The 27,842-nt window shown below is 35.9% G+C and overlaps 3 protein-coding genes across 3 annotated transcripts; 2 read left to right on the top strand and 1 right to left on the bottom strand.

Moving 5' to 3' along the window:
- Positions 1-4,297: 4,297 nt before the first annotated feature.
- Positions 4,298-16,110, top strand: atmin (ATM interactor). The gene is made up of 4 exons (XM_079874962.1): positions 4,298-4,589; positions 9,772-9,897; positions 12,230-12,429; positions 12,680-16,110. The coding sequence occupies exons 1-4, from the start codon at positions 4,374-4,376 to the stop codon at positions 14,400-14,402; spliced, it is 2,265 nt and encodes a 754-aa protein (XP_079731088.1). The 5' UTR covers positions 4,298-4,373; the 3' UTR covers positions 14,403-16,110.
- A 341-nt stretch (positions 16,111-16,451) lies between these two features.
- On the bottom strand, positions 16,452-19,191 carry cUnh16orf46 (chromosome Un C16orf46 homolog). The gene is made up of 3 exons (XM_079874961.1): positions 19,074-19,191; positions 18,666-18,882; positions 16,452-17,454 (listed from the first exon to the last, which is right to left on the bottom strand). The coding sequence occupies exons 2-3, from the start codon at positions 18,858-18,860 to the stop codon at positions 16,591-16,593; spliced, it is 1,059 nt and encodes a 352-aa protein (XP_079731087.1). The 5' UTR covers positions 18,861-18,882; positions 19,074-19,191; the 3' UTR covers positions 16,452-16,590.
- Positions 19,192-19,706: 515 nt separating this feature from the next.
- Positions 19,707-24,536, top strand: LOC307160453 (protein phosphatase 1 regulatory subunit 3E). The gene has a single exon (XM_079874585.1). It carries the CDS (start codon positions 20,022-20,024, stop codon positions 20,940-20,942), a length of 921 nt encoding a protein of 306 aa, XP_079730711.1. The 5' UTR covers positions 19,707-20,021; the 3' UTR covers positions 20,943-24,536.
- Positions 24,537-27,842: the final 3,306 nt, after the last annotated feature.

Raw genomic sequence — 27,842 nt, 5'->3', positions numbered from 1 at the left:
GAGGAAAAAAACAAAAAAACAGAAAATTTGTTTATAATACAGATCCAGTCCATTATTATATTTGGCTCAATTGAATGAAAGAGATAGATATACAGTTGCGCTTCAAAGTTGATATACACCTTGCAGTATCTGCAAAATGTTAACAATTTTATCAGTAATAGGGATCACAAAAATTTATACGTTATATCTTTATTTAGTACTACCCTGATGAAGCAGTTTATTCTGCAAGGTATTCTTACATTTTAAGCTTGCCCCACATAGCTATCTTCATGAAGGATGTTCCTGTTCTTGTATTTACCACGGTTGACACAGCAATGCTGCAAGCCTTCTTCCTTTGGTTTGTTACCTATAAAATATATGATGATTATAGGGCAGGTGTAAATGCACAGGTGGGAATTTATTACTTGCACATGCAAAAGATTCAAAGCATTTAAAAGCTATAGGGATAACGTTAGTTAGTGACTTGAAAGTAGTGTTTTAACTTGATCAGGATGTGCTGTCATGATAAATCTTGTAACATCACCTCATCAATACAGGTCTGTGATTCCACACCGCTTGCACTGTATCTCCAATAACAAATATTAACTGATCCTGCAAAATGAATGTTTAAATCCAGATAAACACAAAAATATTACATATTCCAAAACAAATAGTAATTGAACAACTCTTTAAATACAAAATGAAATTGAACACATTACAAGCATTTTTTCTAGAGGTGGGTAATATATTAAATATTTATGGTGGTTATAAGATTGATTATTTGTATTAAATGTAGGCTATATAAACGTCTTCGAGTGTTACAATATTGGATCAGCATTCAGCAAATGTTTAGTAGCTTGTTTAAAATAATTTAAAAAGTCGGTTTAGTTTTTTTTTTTTAAATCAGCAACCAATCCTCGAACACGACCACACACGCCTTCCTCACATTACAATGTAAGACATTATTAGAATGCAATCATATATAAATTATTGAAAACATGATTAATTCACCTCCCGAGTCTATTGAGTTTATAATATCTGTGATTAAAATGCACTCAGCAACTGACATGTTACGGTGAAAAAAAAATTAACTAAAGAAAGCATCAATATATACTTACTTGACTGATTATTTGCAGCATAACGTCTCATCTGCAAACAAACATCCAAACGTGGTGCTCCTTTTGTTCTCTTGATTGGCTAGCTTCAGTATCATCACGCATCGCAAACGGATCGCAAAACATAGCGCATTTTTCAAACTCTAGTGAAGTAGAGCGTCATAATCATAATGACGTAGTATTTCTCGCGCATGCGCATTAAACAACATATTCATATATCATGCATGGTTAAATGTTATTTCAGCTTTTCTGTTAAGTTGTTCTAACTCATTGTGTTGTTAAACTCTGTAAGTTCACAAAACTTTACTCATTAACCTAACTAAAAGTAAATCTTTTTTTTCAATGTAGTCTAGTGTGATTAAAATTAAATGTATTTTAACTGAATTGAAATGCAAATTCATTTTGTTTACATTTGTTTAACTTTTGCTCGCAATTAATACAATTTTAAATGTGTGTTTAATTGACTTAGAACAACATAATGATATTGAAAGTATTATGTTCACAGATGTAAAGTAGCTACGACACATTACTATTAGACTCCTCTCATATATTACATTTTATTTTCAAATATTATGTAGAAAGCTGACACTAGTTGAGTTCATAGAGCAAGGGCTGGTGATAAAAATGTCAACAATAAGTTGTACTGGATTATACTGTATAAGCAGATGTATTAGAAAAATACATTTCAACTGCATAATGCACACAGTATATATTATAGACAAAACACATTTAAAATACATTAACAAATTAATTTTGGACAACACACTTGAGTTGGAATTAAAATCAATTATTTTCCATGTTTTCCATTAAAACTGTTATTTTATATATTAGTCAATACATCAAAATAAATTCCCTTTAATAACTTATAACTTTAACTTTAATACATTTAAAACACTATAAATCATAATTATTTAAAATGTATGTTTAAGTAAAACTTAGCAGACATTACAAAGTGCATTTTTTAAAACATGCACTTAAGTGTTTATAAATATTGTCATGAAAGTGTTCTTTCTTTAAGTAACATTTAATTAGACATTATTAAAAAGTGCATTTGTAAAAAGTGCACTTAAGTGTGTTTATAAAAATTATGATGAAAGTGTACTTTCTTTAGGTTAAGCTTAATTAGACATTATTACAAAGTGCATTTTTAAAAAGTGTATTTAAGTGTGTTAAGAAATATTGTGATGAAAGTGTACTTACTTTAAATTAGACTTAATTAGATACTATTACAAAGTGCATTTGTAAAAATTGTACTTAAGTGTGTTTATAAATATTGTGATGAAAGTGTACTTACTTTAAATTAAACTTAATTAGATATTATTACAAAGTGCATTTGTAAAAATTGTACTTAAGTGTGTTTATAAATATTGTGATGAAAGTGTACTTACTTTAAATTAAACTTAATTAGATATTATTACAAAGTGCATTTGTAAAAAGTGCACTTAAGTGTGTTTATAAATATTGTGATGAAAGTGTACTTACTTTAAGTTAAACTTAATTAGATATTATAACAAAGTGCATTCGTAAAAAGTGCATTTAAGTGTGTTTATAAATATGATAAAAGTGTACTTTCTTTAAGTAAAACTTAATTAGACATTATTACAAAGTGCATTTTTAAAAAGTGTATTTAAGTGTGTTAAGAAATATTGTGATTAAAGTGTACTTACTTTAAATTAGACTTAATTAGATATTATTACAAAGTGCATTTGTAAAAATTGTACTTAAGTGTGTTTATAAATATTGTGATGAAAGTGTACTTTCTTTAAGTTAAGCTTAATTAGACATTATTACAAAGTGCATTTTTTAAAATGCACTTAAGTGTGTTTATAAATATTGTGATGAAAGTGTACTTACTTTAAGTTAAACTTAATTAGATATTATTACAAAGTGCATTTGTAAAAAGTGCACTTAAGTGTGTTAATAAATATTGTCATTAAAGTGTATTCCCTTTAAGTACACTTAAGTGGTCTTTAATTTTAATTTTATTATATTATCTGCAAGTGCACTTTTCAAAAAGTATACTTTGATTATTTTAAGCACACAAAAAGTACGCTTTCAATACAATTAAGCATACTTCTTTTTCACAAGGGTACTTAAGCTGGACTGTGACGCTATTTTCTTCTGGAAACAAACTGTGTTGCATTATTTTCCTGTTATCTCTGTAAAGCTGCTTTGAAACAATCTGGATTGTAAAAAGCGATATATAAATAAAGGTGACTTGACTTGATTTGACGATTTCTTACCCCCAAAAAATAAAATTAAAATTCTTACTGACCCCAAACTTTTGTTTTAATGTTACAAAAGCTTTCTATTTCAGATAAATGCTGTTCTTTTGAACTTTCTATTCATCAAAGAATCCTGAAATAAAAAATGTAAATAACTGTTTTCAACATTGATAATAATAATGAGAAATGTTTCTTGAGCACTAAATCATCATACTAGAATGATTTCAGAAGAATCGTGACACTGAAGACTGGAGTAATGATGCTGAAAATTCAGCTTTGATCACAGAAATAAATAACACTTTACTATAAATGAAGAGTTCAGATGCAAAAGCCTCTAAGTGCCATCTGAAATTTTCTTCTAGAATGATCATTTTTATCAAGCTCGTATATTTAAGTTCAATAATTTCACTTAAATGGCAATGGAAATTACCTATGAATTGTAATTTAAGTGAAATTACTTAACTTAAATATACAAGCTTTACAAAAATGATCATTCTAGAAGAAAATTTCAGATGGCACTTAGAGGCTTTTGCATCTGAAGTCTTTATATATATATTATATATATATATATATATATATATATATATATATATATATATATATATTACACACGTAGAAAACAGCTGTTTTAAATTGTAATAATATTTCACAATGTGAATGTTTTTTTAATCAAATAAATGCAGCTTTGGTGAGCAGAAGAGACTTCTTTTAAAAACACGGATCCCAGCCCAGAGGTTACTTGACAAGTCTGCAGCCAGACCCTTCTCGTTTAATAGAGCAGCTCATGATGTTTTACCCGACAAACGACGTCACAGTTCTATGCTGGGTGCAAAAAGGACCCGGAAATGCAGTCGCAGAGCGTTTGTTTGTAAACAGTTGCTTAATTTATAGAGAAAGTACAGTTAATGTACACCCAGCGCTACATTAACATTGAGCTGCATGTGGGCGTGTGCGTCATCCGGAAGTGAATGTGCGGGGACTATCTGTGGTGAGTTGGTTGCTATGCGACATGTCCTGGAAGTGAATGTGTCTTGTTGTAGTAGAGTGTTGAATCATGGCTGCTTCAACAGTCAATAACGATAGCCGTCACAAAAGACAAAAATACAGCGAGAAGCTGCCTTTACAAGACAGAGAGATTATCAAACCCTCCATAACAGAGCTCACCAAAGAAGTGCGGACCAACATCCTCTGTACGGTGGAAGGATGCGGGAAGATTCTGCCTAACACTCCAGCACTCAACATGCATCTGGTCAAGTCCCACAGAGTCAAGGTAACGTTACAACACCATGATACATTTGCTATTTGAAGTTTTTATGTCTTTCACCTGAGTCTGTTTATTGTAATTGTCTTTAGTGCGTGAACTCAAATTAATAGTATTTGAATTAGGCCTACTGAACTGTTACTATTAGGAGAAGTGTTGTGCACCAGTAACGTTAAGTTAAACGTTTTAGTTTAGGAGAGCAGAAGACAGTATTAATACAACGTTAGTATTCTCTTACATAATTTGATGTATTTTCATTTTCTCTGTCATCATGCTGTTAGGTCTGTCTGTGCAATGTTTAGATCAGGGCTGGGCAACTCTGGCCCTCGACATCTACCTTTTCCTGTAGAGTTAAGTCTAACCCTAATCAAAAACACCCGAGTCTTCAGGATAACTCGAAAGATACAGGCAGCAGGTGATTTCGATCAGGATTGGAGCTTAACTCTGTAGGATAGTGAATAATATGAAAGTGTGCTCTGAAGATAGACACATTTAGATATATAATATGCTATGTCTTTATAGTATCTCTTTCTGATTTTTCCCGAATTCAATGACAATCAAATGTTTTATTCTACTTTAAAACAAAGCTAGCTAATATAGCATGCACTAGTTTTGTATTTTACACTCAATCTCAATGGGAACACTTTACAATAAGGTTCATTAGTTAACATTAGTTAGTTCACTAACATGAACTAACCTTAAGCAATACATTTGTTACTGTATTTGTTCATCTTTGTTAACGTTAGTTGATAAAAAAAATACAGTAATTCATTGTTTGTTCTAGTTAAATACAGTAATTCATTGTTTGTTCTAGTTCACAGTGCATTAGCTAATGTTAACAAGCTTTTAATAATGTAGGCTATTAGTAAATGTTGAAATTAAAATGAACAAAGATTAATGAATGCTGTATAAGTGCAGTACATTAGTAGTTCATGCTAGCCTAATTAATGTAGTTAACTAATGAAACTTAAGTGTTGCCAAGAGTTTACTTTGAACTCTACTTTTACTAAACTAAAATTATAGTTACAAACCCCAGATAAGAAGTATTTCAGAAATGATTTTGATTGACTGCATGTATCATAATATTAAGAGAAACCACACTGTTAACGCTATCCTGAGGATGTTAAACACCTATCAACCGACAATGCATTGAATTATTCCGATCGGCTCTTTTATATGACTTTGCAAAATGCACTCGTCTCAATGAACATCACGTCGTCTGCGTCTGACAATTAATTTATTATTATTATTATTGTTATTATTATTTTTAAATTGAACAAAGATCACATGTACTGTATCACACACAAAAAAAATAGGATAAGGAATAAGGCAATGAAGTACATTTTCAAACAAGATACAGTAAGAGAGAGCCTAGTCTACTAAAAAAATAATTCATAAAACATTTAAAGCAATAGAAATTAAACATACAATACATGATTAAAAATCAATAGAAATAAATAACATGAAACAACGAAAGAATTTTTTTTGTCATCTTCAGGAAATCAGGAGGTAACATAATGAAACCCTTTTTTTAACAACAGAGCAGTTTTAGTGGCTTTCTTGTTAGCTGATTAACAAAGAGAGTCATAGAATAACTTTAAATCAACACAGAAAAGCCTAAAATTGGGCTTAGAATCAGTGACTTTACATTTATGGAGATGAAACTGGCCAGTACATAATTTATTTCAAAAATAAAAAGTTTGTTGTAAGCAGAGAAAATAAGCCAGGCTACTTCTTTCCAGAACTCCTTTGCATAATCACATTATGAGGTCAACTTTCAGTATAGCATTTCCTTTAACATATTTTGTTTCCCCCAAAATTCGTTTTATTTATTTAATTATTTATCTCCTCACACATTTAATTATTTATATATGTATTTAGTTAGGAGTATGTGGATTTAGGTAATTATGTATTTATTTGTAAAAATATATATTTATTTATGTAGATATTTTTTGTGGACTTATTTATGTATTAATTAATTTGCCTATTTATTTATTTATTTATTTATGGCTTTTACAGCTTTCGTCCTCCATATGTAACAGAACTCTCACAATTAAAAATACAATTCATAATCGCAGGGTAGCCTAATTCAACATGTAAATGAAACACAGTCATCTGATGTGCGGAGCCAGGACTGTGTGGATTATCCATTATAAATAAGTCATATTACACTATAAAACCTTCATAACTGCAATTAAACAATAGGCTAAATAAATTAAATGTTCAATAGGCTAATTCATATCTGCTGAACATTTGGAATAAAAATATGCTGAAAACCGAAACAGCATTTGACAAACGAAACGCGGCTCATTGGTTTATTATGCTGCTGTTACGAAAATGGACAAATAAATAAATTAATAGTGCTAAATAAATAAACAAACAAACGACAAACTACAGTAAAGTAGGCCTATAGGACATAAACTGTTTTGTGTTTAGCATAATAGTTATTGTGTTTACAGATCGTAGTTGTATAATTTCGGTCATATTGGGACATAATGGGCTATTTTTTTATTATTAGTTTTTTTCTGTTCTATTTACAGGATCTACAGAAACAATCAGTTGACGAGATCGAGCAACCACTGATATACCAAAGTGCTGTAGCCTAGGCCTATTCAAATTATAAAAGATAAAAACATAACAAACCCAACAATAAGCTATAAAAATGCAATAGCCTATATCAAGTGTCTTCCATATTTCTATCTTTGTTGGGGCATTTGACCCTCAAAATGTAGGTTAAACAAGAACACACACATAAATATAACAGACGCAGACGTCACGTTCAGTGAGAGGAATAAGTGAAGGGAAAGTTAATTGTGCAGGAACAGACACACTGCACTGAGCCGTGTTGAGTAGCGTGTTGCAATATGTGTTAAGAGAATTTTTTTTTTAAAGGGGTGGTTCAGGATTTTGGACATCGGACCTCATTTCCAAGTTAGCCTGGGTGTCATTTATCAGTGGAGACAGTTTTCAAAAATGTTCACCCAGTCCTCCCAGTTGCATAGTTCGCCGGTGCTAGGCTAGCGCGAGTCAACGGTAACTGCTAGCCTGCCATTAAAACAGTTTTACCCACTCCACAGTACACCAAAATCAAATAAATTATAACACCAGACTATCAATGTAAATGTCTGTTGAGAGAATAATGTTAGAAATCAAACTACCCTTTCATCGCATTGCAATAGTTATACTTTGTTCCCTGTATTTATTAGCACAGTCTACAGCAGCGGCGGAGTGATATTAAGTTACCTAGGCAACCGAGACTACTACTAGCTAGCAAGACGTCCCGACTGTTCTGTGTTTACTTTTCGGCGCAGTACTAACCGGAGCAAAGTAAAATTCCGCCGCTGCTGAGAAACTAGTTCCTGTAAATGTAATGCGATCATTGCAAGAGTAGTTTGATTTCTAACATTATTCTCTCAACAGACATTTACATTGATAGTCTGGCGTTATAATTTATTTGCTTTTGGTGTACTGTGGAGTGGGTAAAACTGTTTTAATGGCAGGCTAGCAGTTACCGTTGACTCGCGCTAGCCTAGCACCGGCGAACTATGCAACTGGAAGAACTGGGTGAAAATTTTTTAAAACTGTATCCACTGATAAATGACACCCAGGCTAACTTGGAAATGAGGTCCGATGTCCAAAATCCTGAACCACCCCTTTAATAACTTTACTGCCACGCGTGATTTACTGTCTGCGTCTTAAATTGAATGGAATAAATAGCAGATTAAAAAAATAATAATAAAAGACGTTGAGTGAGACGTTCATTGAGACGAGTGCATGTTGCAAAGTTAAATTAAAGAGCTGATCGGAATGCCATATTGAATGAGAGATGCTTGACGGGCTGACAGCCTGAGTGACGTAACCCAGGGCCGTTTGGAGTTTGTTTATTTGTTGTGCAGCAAGGGAAAGCAGTGCACATTTTTTCTTCTTGTTGCAACATGACTCGTAAATGCATAAAATCCAATCTGATCATTAAAGGAATATTGTAGTGGCCAAAAGTAGTGATAGGCTTAGAAAAATCGACATTCAAATTTGATTAAACATTTGTTAAAGGGTTTGTAAGCATATTGCGTAGTTGTGCAATGGCAATTGTTTTATTTGATTAATAAAACTTTTAAGGTCATTAAAATTATCCTTTACGGACATCACCTTTGGCCACTACTATAGTTCATCCATAAATGATAATTCTTTGTCATTGTTTTCAGATGATTTTCTGTCACTTGTGGGAAAATGAAGATATTTCAAAATACTTGGTTTAAAATGATAGTTGTATGAATTACTTCTACAAGTACATTTTTGTTTGTATTATTTAACGAGTTAAAATCAATAAAGTTGAATCCACCCTTATTTTGAGAATTGAATATCACTGTATCGTCCGCTAACTGACTAATAATTATCTCTGTATTTCCAATGTTAATCCCTTTTACCCTTTTACCGTGTACTCTCTTTATTGGCTTACTTTTCAATTATAATGGTAACCAAGAAAAACTTCCATGAATAGTTAATATAATAATGGAAGATTTCTAGGCTGTACAGCCAGTCAGATAAATCAACAGGAAAATAGATGGGGGAAAAAAGCTATAATGCAGAAAGTCATTTACCTACCACAAAAATCACTCTGTTGTGTGTAGGTACAATAGATACTGTTTGCATGTGTTCCCTTTTATGTGTTCACATTGTTATAAATTGTTATACATTGTTATGTGTTCACATTGATGCTATGAGAACACCCTCCAGGTGTGATGATTGGCTGTACAAAATCATTTCAATTTATTAGATGATGTTGCTAGCACCATCCACCAAGGTATCGCATCACTGATGCCTCAAAAATAACATGCTTGTGGCAACACAACTTGGATTTTTCTTTATTGACTGTTTAGGCTATCTGTTTGTGCCTTTTATTTTTTTATTTTTTTTTCTCCATGCTTTGGATTTCACTGTGTTTGGTGGCGTACATTGTGTAGATTATTCTTTTCAGGGTGAATGCAATGGCTTTTCGATGTGTGTATCTCATATTTCCATAGCGTCAGCAACTAGTGCAGCATTGACAGTATGACGTTGACACCTATGACAGTGGGGAACCAAGGTTACATATGTAACCGAGACTTTTTTTGCCACTGACACAAAAAGCAATATCCTTGTTGTTTCTTTGTCATCTTTTAAAGTAATTTCTCACTGTTTCTTTTGATTTCAGGAAGGTCTGGTCAACCCTACAGTAAGAAAGGACATTAAGGATTCACAAAAGCTCTACTGTTGCCCAATAGAAGGCTGCCCAAGAGGACCACACAGGCCCTTTTCTCAGTTTTCGCTTGTTAAACAGGTACTTGCCATTGTTATATGCATGTTTCATTCTATTATTTTTTTTCTCACTGTTCCAAGTTAGGGCTGGGAGATATGTCAAAAATAAGATCACAATGTTTTTTTTCCGTATTGATCAATATTGATATTTATCACAAATTCAATATATAATGTGATAATGCTGCCAGTTTAAATATCTCGACAATGACTCATTTATTCAATTTTAGAATACATGTTAACTATAATAGAATAACGTAACGTAAACTTTTAACTGAAACATGCTTTTTCTGCCAATCAGTGGTTGCAGCAAAAATCTCAAATATTTGAAGAGGTATAACCAATACAAAAATTATATAAAAAAAACGCTGTATGTGCAATTAAAATGTTTGTACAACTCAATTTGAACTATTTGAGCGCTGATTATTAAATAATTGTGATTAATTTTTATTTTTATGATTAATTTATTTTCGGTTTCCAGACAAATCCATCCGCAATTTTGGGTTTTGGCCCAGAATTTTATTTTCTTTGCTTCCCTAATAATAACTTATTCTGTGGGCCCTTAATCTGCACTTCATTGGTTTTAAGAAACCCAAACCACTTCCATATAGTTGATGTTATGGTACCTCTTTTTCAACAATTTCCTCACCTTTGATGGTAACGCATCGGCTTCTCTTTCATTCTTGTTTCCTTTGCCGGCTCCCTGCAGACTGACTGGCTACTGACTGGCTGTTTTTGCTTTTTGTTTTTGGCTGGTTATGCATATCAAGCAAAAATATCCAGAGCTTATGATCATTAACAACATAAATTGTATTTTCGATCTCGATATGATAGTTTATCTCCCAGCCTTACTTTCAGTAAAAATCCGTTTCTTTTTTATACTTTCCTATAACTCAGTGGTTCTCAAAATGGGGTATGTGAGATGACAGAGAGGTTACACAAACAAAATTATGAGTTTTGCCATTCATTTATTCTGCCCCACCAGTTAATACAATTAAATCCGAACATGCATTTCTAACAGGCAAAATGCCACCTCTAATGTAAAAACAGGAAAATGGTAGTGCCGTAAAAGATCAAATACATGACATCCAATCAAATGAAATAATCTTTTGCAGCCCAAACTGACTGCATCCACACAAGCAGCGTGGCAAGGGTAAGACCATGATGGGCTTTAAATGTGTTAAGGAGTATCTTATAACGTTATTTATGACTTTGTAATTGCATTCATACTACCTTTATACCACCATACCACTAGTATCACCTGTAATTGCATTCATACTACCTTTATACCACCATACCACTAGTATCACCTGGCTTTGCATTTATAAGGGTAAAAAATGCACCTTAAAATGAATTTAAGGGGGGAAATATTGTCCCTTAATGGTAAAGGTGTGACTGCAGTCTAAAGCCGCTTTCCGACCAAGTAGTTCTAGGAACTTAGTTCTAGGAACTGTCCACTTCTAAACAGTTCTAAGAACTACTCTCCCCCAAACTCGGTTTTGCTGTTTGCGTTCGCACTGGCCAAGTGGCCATAGGAACTGGTAGGAGGGGTAAGGGAGTGACGCAAGCACGCTGACTTTTATTTTGACGGAGCGACGGACCTTTATTTTGGCGGCGCTGAGAACGCCAGAGCAAACAATGCTCGCATTCTCTGTGTTTATTAGTTAGCAATCTGTCTAACAGTACTGTTTAATATCTTATTAGATAGAACTGTTATAGAAAGTAGACAGTATATGAAAAAAAGGTTATTAGCCTACGCCGTGTGGTTGATGTCCAGTGTTGCTAGCTGGGCAGATAAACATAATCATGTTTGGCTTGGTCCCCTCAAAGTTGCGTTGGATTTTCTCTTCAGCATAAAGGTTTAGAGACCCATCTATCACTGTTCTCCATGTTTGTATAGTTAGTTTATGGAGTAAATATATAGGCTATAATCTGTGTGTTTACATTTTAGCTGTTTTAAAAATGGCGGGTGCTGGTGTTTTGCATGCGTTCGGTCATCAGCGTACACCAAACGTCACGGGTAGTTCCTATAGTGCTGGTTTAGACCCTACTCTGAAGTAGGACCTAAATTAGTTCCTACAAATGGAGTTCCTAGAACTAAAATCGTTCCTAGTTCCTGCTGTGCGAACACGCCGACATCCGGGTACTTTAGCCAATAGTTCTAGGAACTGTGAAAAGGTTCCTCCGGTCGGAAAGCGGCTTAAGTGGAAGAGAGGGGGTACGCAGAGGGATGTGAAGAGCCTCAGCGGGTACGCCAAAAAGTTTGGGAACCACTGCTATAACTTGATATATATTTTATGTCCTGCTAGGAAAACAACTGCTAACAAACATGTTTTCTAATCTTACTAATGGCATAGCACTTCATGAAGATGCATGCAGAAAAGAAGCACAAGTGTTTGAAGTGCAGTAATGGCTACAGCACTGAGTGGGACCTGCGGAGACATGCTGAGGATTGTGGGAGGACATACAGCTGTACTTGTGGTTGTCCTTATGCCAGTAGAGCAGCACTGCTGTCTCATGTCTACAGAACAGGCCACGAGGTTCCCAAGGAGCACAGGTACTCCGTTTATCTGGCTAAGAATTAAAACTGTGTTTTAGTCCTGGTATATTTTGTAATGGGGAAAACATGAAAAAGATGGTATGATTTCCCCCGTGGCTTGCTTAAATCATGATAATAATCTTCTTTCTAGTAGATATCATGTCTGACCTCACCTAGGACATTATCTTTTATTAATATCTTATGTCCTAGTTTAAGGTTGTTAATCATAGTGTGTCTTATTAAAATGCTCAGAGTGTTTGTCTTCTAGGTATCCTCCAGTGAAAAAGAGGAAGATGGAAAGATTGTCAAACAGTGCAGCAAATGGTATGCCTGATGAACAAATAAACGAAATTCCAGACTCTAAGAAAAAGCTCACTGAAGGAGCATTTTCAACCATACTAGTCTCTGAAGCCCCAGACAGAGCACAACACAACTCTAACCAACCTGGAAACATCCAGAAGCTCCTTCTCCCGAAGCCCAAATTGGCCATAGTCAACGTTCCTGTTATGCAGTTCACCCACCTGCCTGTTCTCCTCCCCTCTGCAGAGAGTAGTGCCTTGAGGTTGTTGGTCTTGTCTGTGGATGCACAAGGGTCCGTAAACACTGTGCATATTTTGTCACCGTCGGTCGGCACAGTCGTGCCTGATCTGAACAACAAGACTTTCAAAGAGACCTTTCCTGTACCTACATCGGGCCCAGAAACTTTTAGCACAGGAGTACAGGTCAATCTTGAGAGTCAAGTCTCTTTGGGATGTCCAAACAACAAAAGCACTTCAACAAACATTCAAACTGACATCTCATACCTCAACAAAGGGATGGATGCTGGACCAGCGACTGTTTCCCCCTGCTGTGAGGCCTCAGTATCCTCTTGCTCTCAGACAGACATCAGTGTAAGCGCTCAGATTCAGCTGCCTATTAGTGTGCAAACCCAGACACTACCCTCACGATTCAAAGCCACTTTTTCCATTGGGGCACAGACAGATGTTTTCAGTTTCTCGTCCTTTAATGTGACCCGAGAAACACAAACAAGCTGTTCTGTAGCTCCAATGCATGAAAGCCAGATGGACCAAGCGATGTGCACAAATCTTTTTGATACTGATACACTCAGTGTCTCCACTCAAACTGCAACGGCTGATGCAACTTTTAGAACCAGTGGTTTAGAAGATCATCTAACCAGCACTGGAGCAGGGCTTTTTGAGGACAAGGCTGCTGCATCCATGTGTTTTGGGGCCCAGACTGACATTTTGCACCAAAACACAGTTGCAGACAACCAGACTCAGACCATGATACTCTTTCGTGACCTTGAGAATATACTATCTGACACCATAACTGGGGCAGCTTCGAGCTGTGGTTCAGGTTTAGCTGTGCATGAACCGCATCACACTGGTATTGACTTTGACTTTGAGGAGTTCCTTAATGCAACACACATTCAGACTCAGACAGAAGAAAGTGGCTTGAACAGTCTGAACACAGAGACAACTTTGGAACTCCTGGACATTGAGACACAGACTGACTTCCTGCTCTTTGACAACCTTGGTAATGGGCACAACAGTGACGTTGGAACAAGGGTGCAACCAAATGACCTGGAGCTGGAGATGTTTGACACTCAGACCCAGACAGACCTCAACTTCCTGCTAGAAACGAGTGGGCACATGCCCCTTGGGAGTATCCTCAGGCAGTCTAGTTTCAGCATGAGCACAGAGTCCTCGGACACAGAAACACAGACTGAGATCAGGCCTGCTCCGCTTTCTCTGCCTTGCTCCCATGATGGGCAGGTGAGGCTCAGCAGTGCTGAAACTCAGACCATCTCCAGTTCCTTTCACAGCCTTGGCCACCTCTTCCACACTAGCAATGAGACCCAGACAGCAGTCGATGACTTTCTTTCAGCAGACTTGGCCTGGAACATGGAGTCTCACTTTAGCTCGGTGGAAACCCAAACGTGCGAGGAGCTCATCTCATTGTTTCGACACAATGAGAAAGCCAAAATGTGATTTGATTGGTTTAGTTTACATAATGGAGTCATTCCTAGTATCTCCCTCAGCAAGGGTGGCAGAACTTAAAAACAGTCCCTTAAAATCATCTAGAACTCAGTCTGTCAGATAATATTTGTATGAATACTTGTAGAATCTTAGACATAATTCAACAATGAGGTATAGCATATCTGCCCAAATCTAAGGATGTATGAGTATACCTTTGCAGCACTTTATTACCTCATTATCAGTGTTCAACATATATCGGTAGTCCTAAAAGTATTTTGTTTGTTGCTGTGGATCAGGTCAGAGCCTCTCATGGGGATGTGTAGTAAGTTGGTACTGATGTTTGTGTGTGTGTGTGTGTGTGTGTGAAACAAGTCAAGAAATCAGAAATTATAAACATTCTTTCACATGTAAAATGTCTTGTCTCGTAGTCAGTCTGATGTTTAGATGACTTAGAGTCTTATTGTCTTTATACATTTTTGTTTTTTTTTCTTCTAAACCTTGGGCTGTTTGTTTGCTTTGTGATGTATAACAACTTATGTTACATTTATTTGTGCAATGCTCTAGACCCATCTACTAGTCACTGTGAGTAAATTTGGGTCTTGATTCATGACAGAATTCATGTAAATATTTCTTGCTGACTGTTATGGCATATTCATTTTAATCTTTACATCCTAAATCAGATGAATTTGCATATTATGCATGTTTAAGATGTCACATTTCCTTAAAAAGAGGAGCTGGGACATTGCTCTTGTTTACTGTGATTGGCATTCTGTACTGTGAGTAGATTCAAATAAGCAAATCGCAAAAGTTTACAGTAAAACAAAACCTTTAATATTTCGTTAAAAGCGTGTCAATTTTGATGGGATATGTTCTAATGATTTCAAATACCAGTTTAAACTGGCTGTATAAACCTTTCTGTTGATGCCTTAATTTAAGTGTTAATATGCTTTTGATGGAGATACTGAATTCACAGTGCTGCTTAACTTTGTTGTCAAAATTGCTGTCCTTTATTTGAGTTTTTATTTTCTTCATTTCGTAAGAAATTTTAATGTGTATATTTATTTGGTTTTGGTTGTAAAATCACTAGCTCATTCACTACTCTTTGGCCTTACTACACTGAAAGCCAACCATAGCTTTATTTTGTGTGTGTGTGTGTGTGTATGCGCTTAATGTACTTAATGTATATATTTGGAAATTCCACAAGTAGAATGTGACGCAGTGTCTGTTTCCCTTATGACGTTACATTGGCTGCTTCTCAACATTGTAACTGCAAAAGAGCTTTAGTATTTTCATGCCAAACATTAGAGACTCTCATATTCAACCACTACATTCATTAAAATGTTATTTAGATCTTGGAATAAATACCGCAAATGAATATGTGTTCATTTTGTTTAGGCAATGATGTCATAGTAAAAACTTCCTATAGAAAACTTGAAAGAGTCAGCTAAGCTCGTGTTTCTCTGTAGAGTGCATGCATTTCTTTTGTGCCAATAACTTTTGTGTTGCTTTGTGTTTTGTCATTATCAACATGTTTTTAACTTAACTTGGTATAAGACATTATTTATAATTATGTATATGATATAATGATTATTTTTGTTCTTTGAAGGCTGGTCATTTGTACTTTATGGCTATGTTCTGTTGTTTAGGCTATGCTGATGCACATGAAACCGCAAAATAAACTGCAGAGAATATTTTTTTGGCCATTAATCAAATCAAGCATAATGCTGTTGTTTATATTACACTAATACCATAATGTGATTTATTATTTTCTTCTATTCTCTATTATTGTCAAGAGCAAATATTAGTGTCAACAAATGATTCTGTTGTAAATCAAGTCATTTTGGCACATACAGCTGGTCACAGATTTATAGGACAAATTTTCCAGTTGTCATGGAATCTTATATCTTATTATTCAAAGCTACATACAAATGGCACAGGATATAAAGTACTATTCAAGCTGTATAAGGACAGAAGAGACTTTTTGCCAGTTTGCACACCTGTATTAAGCTGTTGATCAGATATTTTTGTTGGCATGGTTCCGAGTAAAAGTATCCTGCAGTCTCAAAAAAAAGAACAAGCATACTTGAAAATCTCTTTATGTTGCATAACATCTTCATTTAGCACACATATAGTACAGTCTTATGCTGTTTATAAAAAAAGGAATTACAACACCTATTTACCTGTACTCCATTAGTAATATTCACACAGGCATGCGAACCCTAGTTCCAGTCAGCATTAGTCGATGAGCTTCAGGTCTTTTCAGATCTCTTGTTTTGTGGCCAGAATACAATCTATAACTGGTGTTGTTTCTGGTGGAAGGCCTTGTCAATTCTTCCTGCCTGAGGTTTCGGCCCACACTGCTGGAAGGTAATTCATACTTATTTTGAAAAGTGATGTTAAAAGTTGGTAGCATTTGAGTGCTGTCCTGGGATAGACAATGTTTTGTGTTGGGAGATCCCTTAAACATGTAGTTGTTCTCTCCCGGGATAAAGTTTGTGAGGACCTCAACGACATTTCCTGTGGCACCAGCGGTGACACCATCGGTGGCCCCGGGCATCATGGCCTTGGTGACTTCTGCTTGGTGCCAGTCTGTTGACTGTGCTCTTTTAAAAACACTGTTGCTCCTTAGGTTTCTGAACTCTCGGACAGGTGGCAACACACTAATGCTTCTGATGCTATAAGCAACTCTCTTTTCCTTCAGCATTTGGCATGGTTCGGTATGGTAATGGAAGACTGATGGTAATTTGTTTTGTTTACACTGTTCATCTCCAGAGAGCAATTTGTTGATTAATGGCCCTGACATATTTTGCAGAGATAGGCTGAAAGAGTATAGTTCATCTGAGGAGGTAGGGGGACGAACGGTATTTTGAGTTTCCTTTGCAAGATCCTGAAGGGTTGGTGCAGTTTTCAGAGCATTTCCAGCAGGGTAATAAATGGGCAGATCAGAAAGTTTAAGGTCTGCACACAGGAGACAGTGAGAGTCTATGATGTCTTGCTTGTTTTTCCCCTTCCTTTGCAGTTGAAGTAATACAGCAAAAGGGGGCAATCTCCCCCAACCTTCAACCTGTTAAAAAAATGCAGTTTGTAACTCTGAAATTATTAACAGATGCAATATTTAAAATGTGGGAACACTAATGAAGCTGCATCTGAAATGCATACCACAAAAAGTTTACAAATACTTTACACAAAATATGCATTTTCAGTGACTGTTCAATGCTGAACAGAGAGAACTTAGTTGCATTTACACAGTATAACTTCAGAAATAATGTGTGTAAACATGAATCTATGAGTATACAATGGAAGCTTGTTTCCGACTTGGAATAACAAAAATTAAAAGATAATTGCGACTTTTTATCTCACAATTATGACTTTTTTTCCTCACAATTGTGAATTTACATCTTGCAATTATGACTTTTTCTAGAGTTATGTCAGAATAGTAAGATATAAATGTGCAATTGCGTGTTATAAAGTCAGAATTGTGAGATAAAAACGTGAAATTCTGACTTTTTTCTCAGAATTCTGAGCTAAAATCTCGCAACTGCGGAGCCTCAAAGGAGACATGGTGGTGGAAAAAAAATATGAGATGGGAGGAAAAATAGTAAGTTAGTGCTTTTGCGTTCTCTCGTGAATATTTTATGTTCCCCGAGAAACTTTGCGTTCGCTCGCAAAATGTTGGTTCTCCTGATAAACTTTTCATTCGCTCGCAAAACCTTTGCAGTTGCTCGAAAAACTTGCAGAGTTTCTCAAGGGAATGTAAACATAGTGCGAATGAAAGGAAAGTTTCTCGTGGGAACGCAAAACATTTGCCAAAAATGTTTTCCTCCCATCTCATTGTAATTTGTAGCAACCCAGCTTAACTTGATTGTGTAAAGATGATACACAACACACAGTTGATGACTGGCAATAATAAAATAAATATTTATACAGAAAATGTGACCAAATTACATAGTAACATTTAGAACAACACACTCTCCTAGTCAGTGTGTTGTTCTAAATGTTAGTACACATGTAATTTGGTCATATTTTCGGAATAAATATTTATTTTATTATTGTCATCATATATGAAATTTATAATAAGTTGAATTATATAATTAATTCCCATATGGTAAACAATTACTGACAAAATATAGCAGATACAAAAAGGGACAGCGAGTATAGTCCTACTGTCCTAGGCCTAACGTTAACGTTACCTAAATAATATAACGTTATTACAGCAATGTAAAAAGACAGATCAGGGGAAAGCACTCAGAATAAGTCTGTGTTAATTTGACTCACAGCGTCTTCCCAGCCAGTGCGGCTCTGAAACAAATGCATGTTGTGCTCCCTGCAATAATCCTCTTCACTGAGATCCAACAACTCATTGACATACTGTCTGCACGAAGACTCTGTGTTCCCTTTTGCGCGGTCAATTGTCGCATGTTGTTTCTCAGCATCAGTTTCGTCTGATGCACAGGCTTCGGTGATGTTCATTCCGGACAGCTTCAATCACAGTCTAAGACACAACAACGACAACACTTTCTGTAAAGATAATTTGAGCCTTGAGTTAACTTACCTCTCCTAATGATTTAGCCTAACGTTACCATAATGAACTACGGAAAGACTGAAACAGCAAATACATGCGTAATGCGTCATTCAAATAAAACATGCAACAAGTAGTCTAAATAACTTAAACTGCCAACTTACGTTGTTTTAACAACTCTAAAATCTTAAATTTGGTACTGTAAGTTGACAAAAAAAAAAAAGTTTAAATGCATAAAATGGTATTTTGTGTGAAGTAACTATGTGAACGGATGTTTGGAGTCCTGTTGTCATGACAACCGTTGGAGAGGATGACGTAGTGGAAAAAAAGACGAGGCAAGGCGCATGTCGGCACTTGAAGGAGCCTTATGTTAAAAACAAATTAAATACAATAAATTATTGCTTATACAATTGTGTTAAAGTTTTGGTAAATTATTTTGTAATATGAGCTTTCCATTTGAGGCATTTAGAATGTTTAGATTATTTTATTGTTGTAAAAAAAACATTCGCATGCCTCTATTAGCTTTACAGAATGAATACCGGAGAGCAGATATACAGGCTCGTAAATTAATATGTTTCCCAAGTGTTTTTAAAAACCAAAGTCTATTTTACTCAGAACAGTGCTATTGCGGCGTTGTATCTACTGTGAGACGTGATCGAACGCACGGACTGTGTGTTGCTGAGGGGGTGTGTCAGACAGGCAGAGAATTCAACTATGGTGACGATGGGGCTCATGAATATTAATTAGAAAAAACGAGCCCTTCTTCGCTTAGTACAATTGGCTGAAAGGTCAGCGTTGGTAATGAGTGCTAGTCAGCTGGCGAATTAACAAAGCTTATTTGGCTTATGAATATTAGGTACGTTTCTTGACCTCACGATTGACGAAGGTTAACAAGAAACGTCATTTGACCTAATTAATATTCATAACCTAAGCTTTGCCATAGTAGGCTTCAGCCGGCAGCAGGCAGAAGCAGCATCCACTAAGATTGGTTCAGGTATCCGCAGTACCATCAACGGTCGTAGCTTCCACTCTTTCAGTAGCCTATAACGCAGAAGGACACTTAACATCAGACCTCAACTGAAACATTTTCAAAGGATTTTGCAGACTATTTTATGGAAACCGATGCTGTGGTAATGCTGCCTCCCAAGAACTGCATCCCCAGAAACTACAGTTGCATGGCTGGGCTGTTCGGAAGCTTGGCACCATCAGAGCAAACGCTGGAGGACGGAGAAGAAGACATGGAGGGAGAGGAGGATATGAATGGAGACTGTGAACCATTAGAAATCAGCGTTGTGAATAAAAAGCCGAGAGGAAGAGAGTCATTCCTGAAGCCCCCACTAAGCCCGACGCTGCGCCGCAGGTGCAAGTCTCTCCCCACACCGGCTGAAAGAGCCAAATTAGAGATCGCACGAAACCGGAGTCCAAGCTGTCAAAAAAAGGTACGATTCGCTGACGCTCTGGGACTGGACCTGATTTCTATCAAACACTTCGATGACACGGATATGCCTGAGGTTCCAGACCGCATTATTGACAAATTCAAAAAAGCCAGAGCTCTCCACTTGAATAACTTCGACAAGTCCAACACATCAAGCCAGTCCGTGTTTATGGAGCTGCTCTTCACCAATCCAGGATCCCTGCCGGATTTCCTGGACAGAGTTCTTGCAGTGAATGTTTTACTGGAGTCTGTTCAGGCTGATGAGTTCAGCATCTCGGGGATCGTGCGAGTTCTTAATTTGGCTTTCGAGAAAAATGTCTATGTGAGGTACACCTTAAATAACTGGACGACATTTGTGGATATTCTGGCGTATTACGTCCCCCGTTCTTGTGACGGACACACGGACAAGTTTAGCTTCAAAATCATCACCCCGTCCTTTATGGAGTTTGGGGGAACACTGCAGTTTGCCATCAGGTACTGTGTCGGAGGAGGTGAATTTTGGGACAACAACAATGGAAGTAATTACAGAGTAAGACGCCACAGGTTTAAAATTTCGCCTCCGAGGGAATGGGAAAACGGTTGGATCCATTTTATTTAGTAGGCGATTCAGCCGTTCCGCCATAACGATGCTTGGCTCGAGAATATTAATTATGTGACGAGCCTTCCATTGGCGAATTGGCAAAGTAATAATCACGAGCCAAGCCTTCACCATAGTAATCTCTCCAGCAGTATGAGGTTGACCTTCCGTGAAAAACGTATGTAGCATACACATATTCGTAAACTGAACACCATTGTTTTTTATTTGTCTGTGCTTTTTTTGTCGTAAACTGAACACCATTGTTTGTTGTTGGTCTGTGCTTTTTGTCGTGGTTTAATTGATGTCAGGTAACGTTAGAGAAAGGGAAATTCAATTTATATCAGTAGCCGCAACCGTAAATGTAGGTAGGGCAGATTCTGGGTTTTAGCGCCAGTGTATGATGAAAAATAATAATAATTGTAAGCTATGTATAGCCTATATTGTAATCGCTGAACAGACGCAGCGGCAGTACATTAGTTGCGTTCTTCTGCCTGAGGGGGGCGCTCTAATGTTGATTGACAGGCTTTAAGTGCACACGACACACGCATAGAACGCTATTTTAGTATTTATTGCCTCCGAATGTTGTAACATATTACAAGTTGTGGAGGAATTCCAGTGTGGACGATAACGCCATGTCTATTCTCAAACATAAAACAAACACAACTAGGCTATTCACACGTCCTTTCTTTAATGTAATACGCTACTTTACATACGAAGAACAGGCAAGCCAACTAGTTACTGACCTGATGCAGACCAGACTAATATACACATAGCTGACTGATATTGTCTCGGTCTGGAGCGAGGTTTACGTAAGCTAACGTGAAAATAAGCGGGGCAGGAAAGAGCGCGCTGTAGTTCTATTTTTCAACACAGATTTACATTGGGTAAATTGTGGGGCGCTGTAGAGCTGGGGAAGACTCGGGCACCCTGGCTCGCTTAGTATCAAATTGTTTATAAATAATTAATCAATTAGGCAAAATTATTCAGATTAATACAGTTTAATATATCCTGCTCACATTACGACATAAAATAGTCTTGAAATTAGAAAAATATCTAAAAAAACAAAATCTGAACAATTTTACGATTCAGTTTATATAGAGGTCTATATATTTACCCCTTCCCTTACAGACGAGCCACGGCTGGTCAGATAGCTAACTAAGTGACGAATGTAACATTAGGCATATTTCCATCGGTGTAAAACTGATTGTTTAGCATGTTTGTTTGTACATGGATGGTCATAGAGACAAAACCCCGGTCTGCATTCCTTAAAAAGAGCAGGACCATTTAAATGAACCCAGTTTGCATTTAGCTTCAATGCATGTAATAGGAAGGATATTGTGTAATAATTACATAATCCCCAGTGCCTCTGTTATTCTTCAGTTCAAGTGAAATCATGTTGCTTCAGCATCACTGTGCTTGTTTCACATTACACTGCAACTAAGGGTAAAGGTTAGGCTACATCTGAGGAAAATTCTGACATAATAAATCAAACCTTTTAGATGATAGAGACAAGTAAGTTTACAAAGCCAAGTGACTTGCTGTAGAAACCATGTGCAGCAGTTAACCTAAACTCAAGTTAATCTAAAATGTTTCATCCTTAGGAAATAAACAGGCTATTAATTTTGTATCTTACTATTAAAGTCAGCATGAAACTACCCTATCTCTGAAAGGGATAGTCCACCCAAAAATAAAAATGCTCTCACCATTTACTCACCCTCATGCTACCCCAGATGTTTATCTTTCTTTAGATGAACACAAATATTTTTTTTCCAAATATCTCTGAGTGTTTGAGTGTCTGAATGTTGACGCTTCAAAAAGAACACACAGATATTGGGATGGTAATCCATATGACTCCAGTGGATGAATCTTATGAAGCAAAACGATAGGTGTAAGAAAAATACTTAATGTTTTAACTTTTTAAAACTATAAACCATCACTTCCAGCGTACCGCCATACGAACATTAACAAAAACTGTATTTTTATTTATTTATTTATTTTTGGCATGGACTATCCCTTTTAAAGCACATTATTAGTCTTATTGTGAAAGATTCATCCTTGCATTATTATTATTTGTTGTTGTTGTTGTCTTTGACATTGTTATCTTTAATTTAATCAGCTTGGTCTTCCTGTGATATGATTTATTCTCTTTTTAATCAGATCATTACATTTCTTGAACATATTGAAGAAATATTTTTTTGGAACAAAACCAAATGAGTATAGGTATTTTCAGGGATAATTAACATTTCTAAAGCCCAGTATCAGCTTTCATGCTGAAACGCTAGAAAGTGTTTAATATACCTCACATTGTCTTGGCTGAGCCAAGCATTATTTTTTAGTTACTTAACACGGGTATAGGATCAGTAAAGTATTTCAAGCCATGCCTGTAATTTGGTTCAGATTTCAATTTCAATAGATTTCAATGATGAAAGCACATTAAAACAGTTATATCAAAGAATGTTCCTATTACCTGTAGGTTTAGGCTTGTGAACTACTGCCACTGAAGCTGAGATATAAGACAGGGCAGATTCAATGACTTCCTGATCCTCTTGTACTCTGTTACAGTGGGTTGAACATAGAAAATGATGTCACCGAAACACCATATTTCATTAGTGCCCTATTTAAACATTTTGAGCCATGAGTCAAAATTGAAGCACTGTTCTTTAAGATTTTTTTGGGTCTTCAGCAGCACTTTTGAGAAGTTTATTACTGAATGACAAATGATTGTATCGCTGAACCTTTTGCAAAGTATGAATAGAGCATCTGCCCGAAAAGTTATACAGTGTATTCAGAAAGGATTCAGAACCAATCTCAAAAATGATCCAGAGAAATGGGAAGCACCTGAACTAAATTTCAAGTGTCATAGCAAAGGGTTTGAATACATACAGTATGTCAATGTGATATTTCAGCTTGTATCCTTTTTATCTTGATCTGAATACTTTCTGAATGCATATGTATATGTATATTGGGTGAAAGACTTGCACAAATGAACATCCTGTTTTGTTTAACATCCAAACATCCATTCTTTGTAATGTTTTCTTTATTACTGCCTGGATTTATTCTTCTTCGGTCATTCTTCTTTAGTCACTCTTTCAAAGTAGGGATTTGTGACAGTTTGGAGGCAAATCGAAGGAATAAGCTTTCTATTTTAAGTTCTTGTTGTACTGTTGTATTGTTTAAAGGTAACTTGATCCTTGTGGAAGAAAAACCTGAAATGAACTTTTCACAAATTACATTCTGTTTGTTTTAACCTATGCAATACCTGTCTTTAATGTTTCGGTTTTGCTATTGTATCACCGTGTCATGTTGTTAATCATTGTTTCACTTTTGAATAGTAATATTGTGTCTTCTGCTTGCATGTACAAAAATTGCAAGATATCAAAAATCACTGTAATACCTCATTGTTTCAGGTTGATGGGGGAAACTCACACACCTCAATTCTCTGTGTTTGCTAATAAAATGGTGTTTTGGTAAAGTGTGGTCATTTGAAGTCATGTAAACCCCTACTCAGAACTTAGTTAACATCACTTTCAAAATGTTCATAGCATCATTCACTTGGACAGCCAGGGTTCTGTCTTCTCATTTTTTTCTTAAGATAAAATAATAAATTACAATTTAAAGTTGTAGTGTTTTGGCAATATTTTCTCTTGGTTTCCCTCAACAGAATAAAAGGTTTTCATGCTCTGGGGCTGGGCCATACGGCCAAACAGGTGAACATTTCACAAATCTAAGGTAGTACATTTAAAAGATTTTTGAATTCAGTCTTTTTTCCTTAACAAAATAAATATCTTAATAGAAAAATCCATTTCTTAGTTTCTGCATGTTCTAACGGGTGATATTGTTTCAAATCATGAAAGAGGTTTGTATTGCCTCACTTTGATGGCACTTATCTTTGGCACAGTTTGCAGTGCACTCAGCAATATTAATATTACATGTTTTGTCTCTTAAGATAGAAATGCACATTTGACAGTAGCTTGGGCTGACAGTAGCAGTAGCTTGAGTTGGGATGCAGAGGTATAGGCTTAATTAAACAAAAACAGTCAACTGTCTGTAAAAAATGTAATATCCTAATTTTTATAGGGTAAAATTGAAATATTATGACAGTTTGAGTTAGGACTCGGCTTTTATTAAAATTACCATTGGTCATACATAGCTCGTTTCAAACAACTGGTGTTCATGCATAGCCATCTTGCAATGTTTACTAATGACTTCGACGTCACAGCGCTGTCATCATCTGTTTAGCCTGCCTATATCAGATAACCCGATGTGATTAGCGTCGAGTAATGATGCTCATTAAATATGCCCTTGTATCCGAGCTGCACCCATAGACAGTAAAATAAATGGACACAGCGACCCCATTGGATTCAACGGAGAAAAGTGAAGTCAATTAGAAGCACTAACTTCCTGATGGTCGAGCGTACTGCGCAGACTCAAACTGAGCTTGACGACTTAGATGTGACGTGAGCAATCCGTCTGTCTTCTAGTAGCTGTGCCAAGAGAAATCTGAATCATTCCCTTCCGAAACTTGCAGAGGAGAGTGTGAGTAGGAGGTGTCCATGAGCTTGGAGCAGGGGCAACCTTTGCTAAGTATTCTGATTAATTATTTTGTCATTTTGCCTCCACGTCCCCCCGATTGCCCGCGAGCTTCTCCTCCATACGGTAATTTCAATACTGTGCGACAGAGAGTCGCGTGGTTATGACGCAATCGTTAGCCTATTTTTACAAAAAACGGCTTATACGGGGCCGTAATGTAAGATACAAGGTAATGGAGCCTTTTATACATTTTCGTGTTTCTTTAGAAATAAATAATGGACAAATGAAGTCTTTAAACACCTGATGTAAAGTTATTCGCTGTCAAAGTGACGCTAAAATGAATGGGAGACTATGGCATGCTAACAGCAGGTGATGGTCTGCTAATCAATGGCGGCGCCCGGGGAAGCTTCAGTTTCTGGCTGATGGATTACCCCCTTGGCTGCACCAGAGTAAACTCGCTGAGCAAATTCAACTTGTGCTCTCCTGAGAACTCTTAATTTCCAGGGTACAAAAACGGATAAATGACTTCAAATCCATTTTGCACATGTGGGCGGTCATGAGACGCCCTTTTCAGCCGATTGGTCAAGCAAATCTGAGCCTGTGACGTCATCAATAGTTCCCCAGGTCTGTTCAACAAAATTAATTATTATATCAATATAAAACTTTAGTACTTATGTAAATAAAATACTTCTATTAGTAATTATTTTATATTATTTGATTAAAAAAGGTTTATCAAATATAAATCAATTAACGAAGATCATAGACATAATACAGAAAAACAAACATTAAGCTGCACTTGAAATTATGAATTTGTACGTGTATAAATATAATTTATGAATGAGTGTACATGTTTGTTAAAAAATGAAATCTATACATACAGAAAGAAATGCTTATGTAATGTTGTATATTTATTAAATATACATACACATTCATTAAACTTAAATAATGAGAACAGTCAAAGGCAAAATTCCTTTCAGGATAAATCTTTGTCCAAATAGGCCCTAGCTTAATTTAATTATAAATATTGTAGCTAATGTATTTAAAGGTTTTTCATAAAAAAAAAAAATTAAAAAAATTGAAGTGTTCAATCCAGTTGTTTCAACTGGTTTTGTAGTTTTAGAATGTTTGAGCAGTGTGTATGATTGTCAACAACATGAACTGTTGACGAATGCGAGTGAGCAGCAGATACAGAACGCTTTAATTCGCAATCAACCTGGTTTTATTGTAGTCCTATAAGGTGAATTAAAAAAGGCATTCTTTTTCTTTGAAGCAATAAAGGCTAAATAATTTGTTATAGTTTTTTTTTTTTTTTGTAATTGGTGCGGATATGACACGCAGCGAAATATAATATAGCCTATTATAAATATAATATATAAATTATGATTTTTTACGTGTATAATAATTTATGAATGAGTGTACATGTTTGTTAAATAATTAAATACATACAGAAAGAAATGCCTATGTAATCATATTGTATTTATTACATATATATTATTTATACATATTAAATATACAAAATTTAAACTTAAATAATGAAAGTTCTGTCTAAAAGAAGAAAAAATTTTGTCTCACCAATTACCTTTATTTAAAATCAAATTTTGCTATCATTTAAGTTCAGTTTTACATTTGTAGTACTACTTTACTACATTCTTGTCTTTGTTTAATGAATCAGCTGTAACCTTTGAAACAGGTTTTGTATTTGTTGATCTGAAATCAGAATGATCAACAACAATCCTGAACTAGATGGTAAAGTTTGTAGACAAACTTTAAGTTGGCTTGAAAAGGCCTAGCCAGAAAGTTTGAAAAAATTTAAAAAGTGTTCTAGCATGGTACCATGTTTCTAGTATGGTTATCGCCGGCGCCACCATTGACCATTGGCTGCTGTCGCTTGACTTCCAGTTACATGTGATTGGTTGCTACTACGTTGGACGATACTGATTGGCTGCCACGAAATGGCAGGTCCCTCCTAATATGGCAGGGCTTCCGGCTGTCAACGGCAGATACTCCCTGCTGCCAGCTGCCAATTTTTTCGCTGAACCCCTGGGATGTAGCCTAGAAATCTAGACGCACCCTAGCGGCAGCAAAATGTATTTTGCAGCCAGGGCAGTCTAGCATCTCTCCATTGACTTTCGAGCTGCAAAAACCTAAATTGGGTCAGGCCAATCACGTCGTGTATAGAGTAGGCGGGGCGGGCTTAACATAATGACGACAGAGTTGCGACGGTTACCTGCCACTTGAAAACAAAGAATGGCGGAGCTGCTGGAGAACAGTCTTTCGAATCGGCTTTGTCCGCAACTCTGGAGGACTTGAAGTTAGGTTTTTCTTTGAGAAAAGAGCATAGAACGGCACTTAAGTCATTCTTAAAAAAAGGAAGATGTGTCCATAGTTTTG

The sequence above is a fragment of the Squalius cephalus genome, assembly GCF_949319135.1.
Source record: "Squalius cephalus genome assembly, chromosome: 6".
Taxonomy (NCBI): Eukaryota; Metazoa; Chordata; class Actinopteri; order Cypriniformes; family Leuciscidae; genus Squalius; species Squalius cephalus.
This window is presented reverse-complemented; position numbering and strand designations above follow the sequence as displayed.

Coding starts and splice junctions, on each gene's coding strand:
- LOC307160453 (XM_079874585.1), top strand. CDS start 20,022: ATGGAAACCGATGCTGTGGTAATGCTGCCTCCCAAGAACTGCATCCCC.
- atmin (XM_079874962.1), top strand. CDS start 4,374: ATGGCTGCTTCAACAGTCAATAACGATAGCCGTCACAAAAGACAAAAA. Junction 4,590..9,771: donor TCAAGTCCCACAGAGTCAAG/GTAACGTTACAA, acceptor TTTTGATTTCAG/GAAGGTCTGGTCAACCCTAC. Junction 9,898..12,229: donor AGTTTTCGCTTGTTAAACAG/GTACTTGCCATT, acceptor CTAATGGCATAG/CACTTCATGAAGATGCATGC.
- cUnh16orf46 (XM_079874961.1), bottom strand. CDS start 18,860: ATGAACATCACCGAAGCCTGTGCATCAGACGAAACTGATGCTGAGAAA. Junction 17,455..18,665: donor GCACTGGCTGGGAAGACGCT/GTGAGTCAAATT, acceptor TTTTTTTAACAG/GTTGAAGGTTGGGGGAGATT.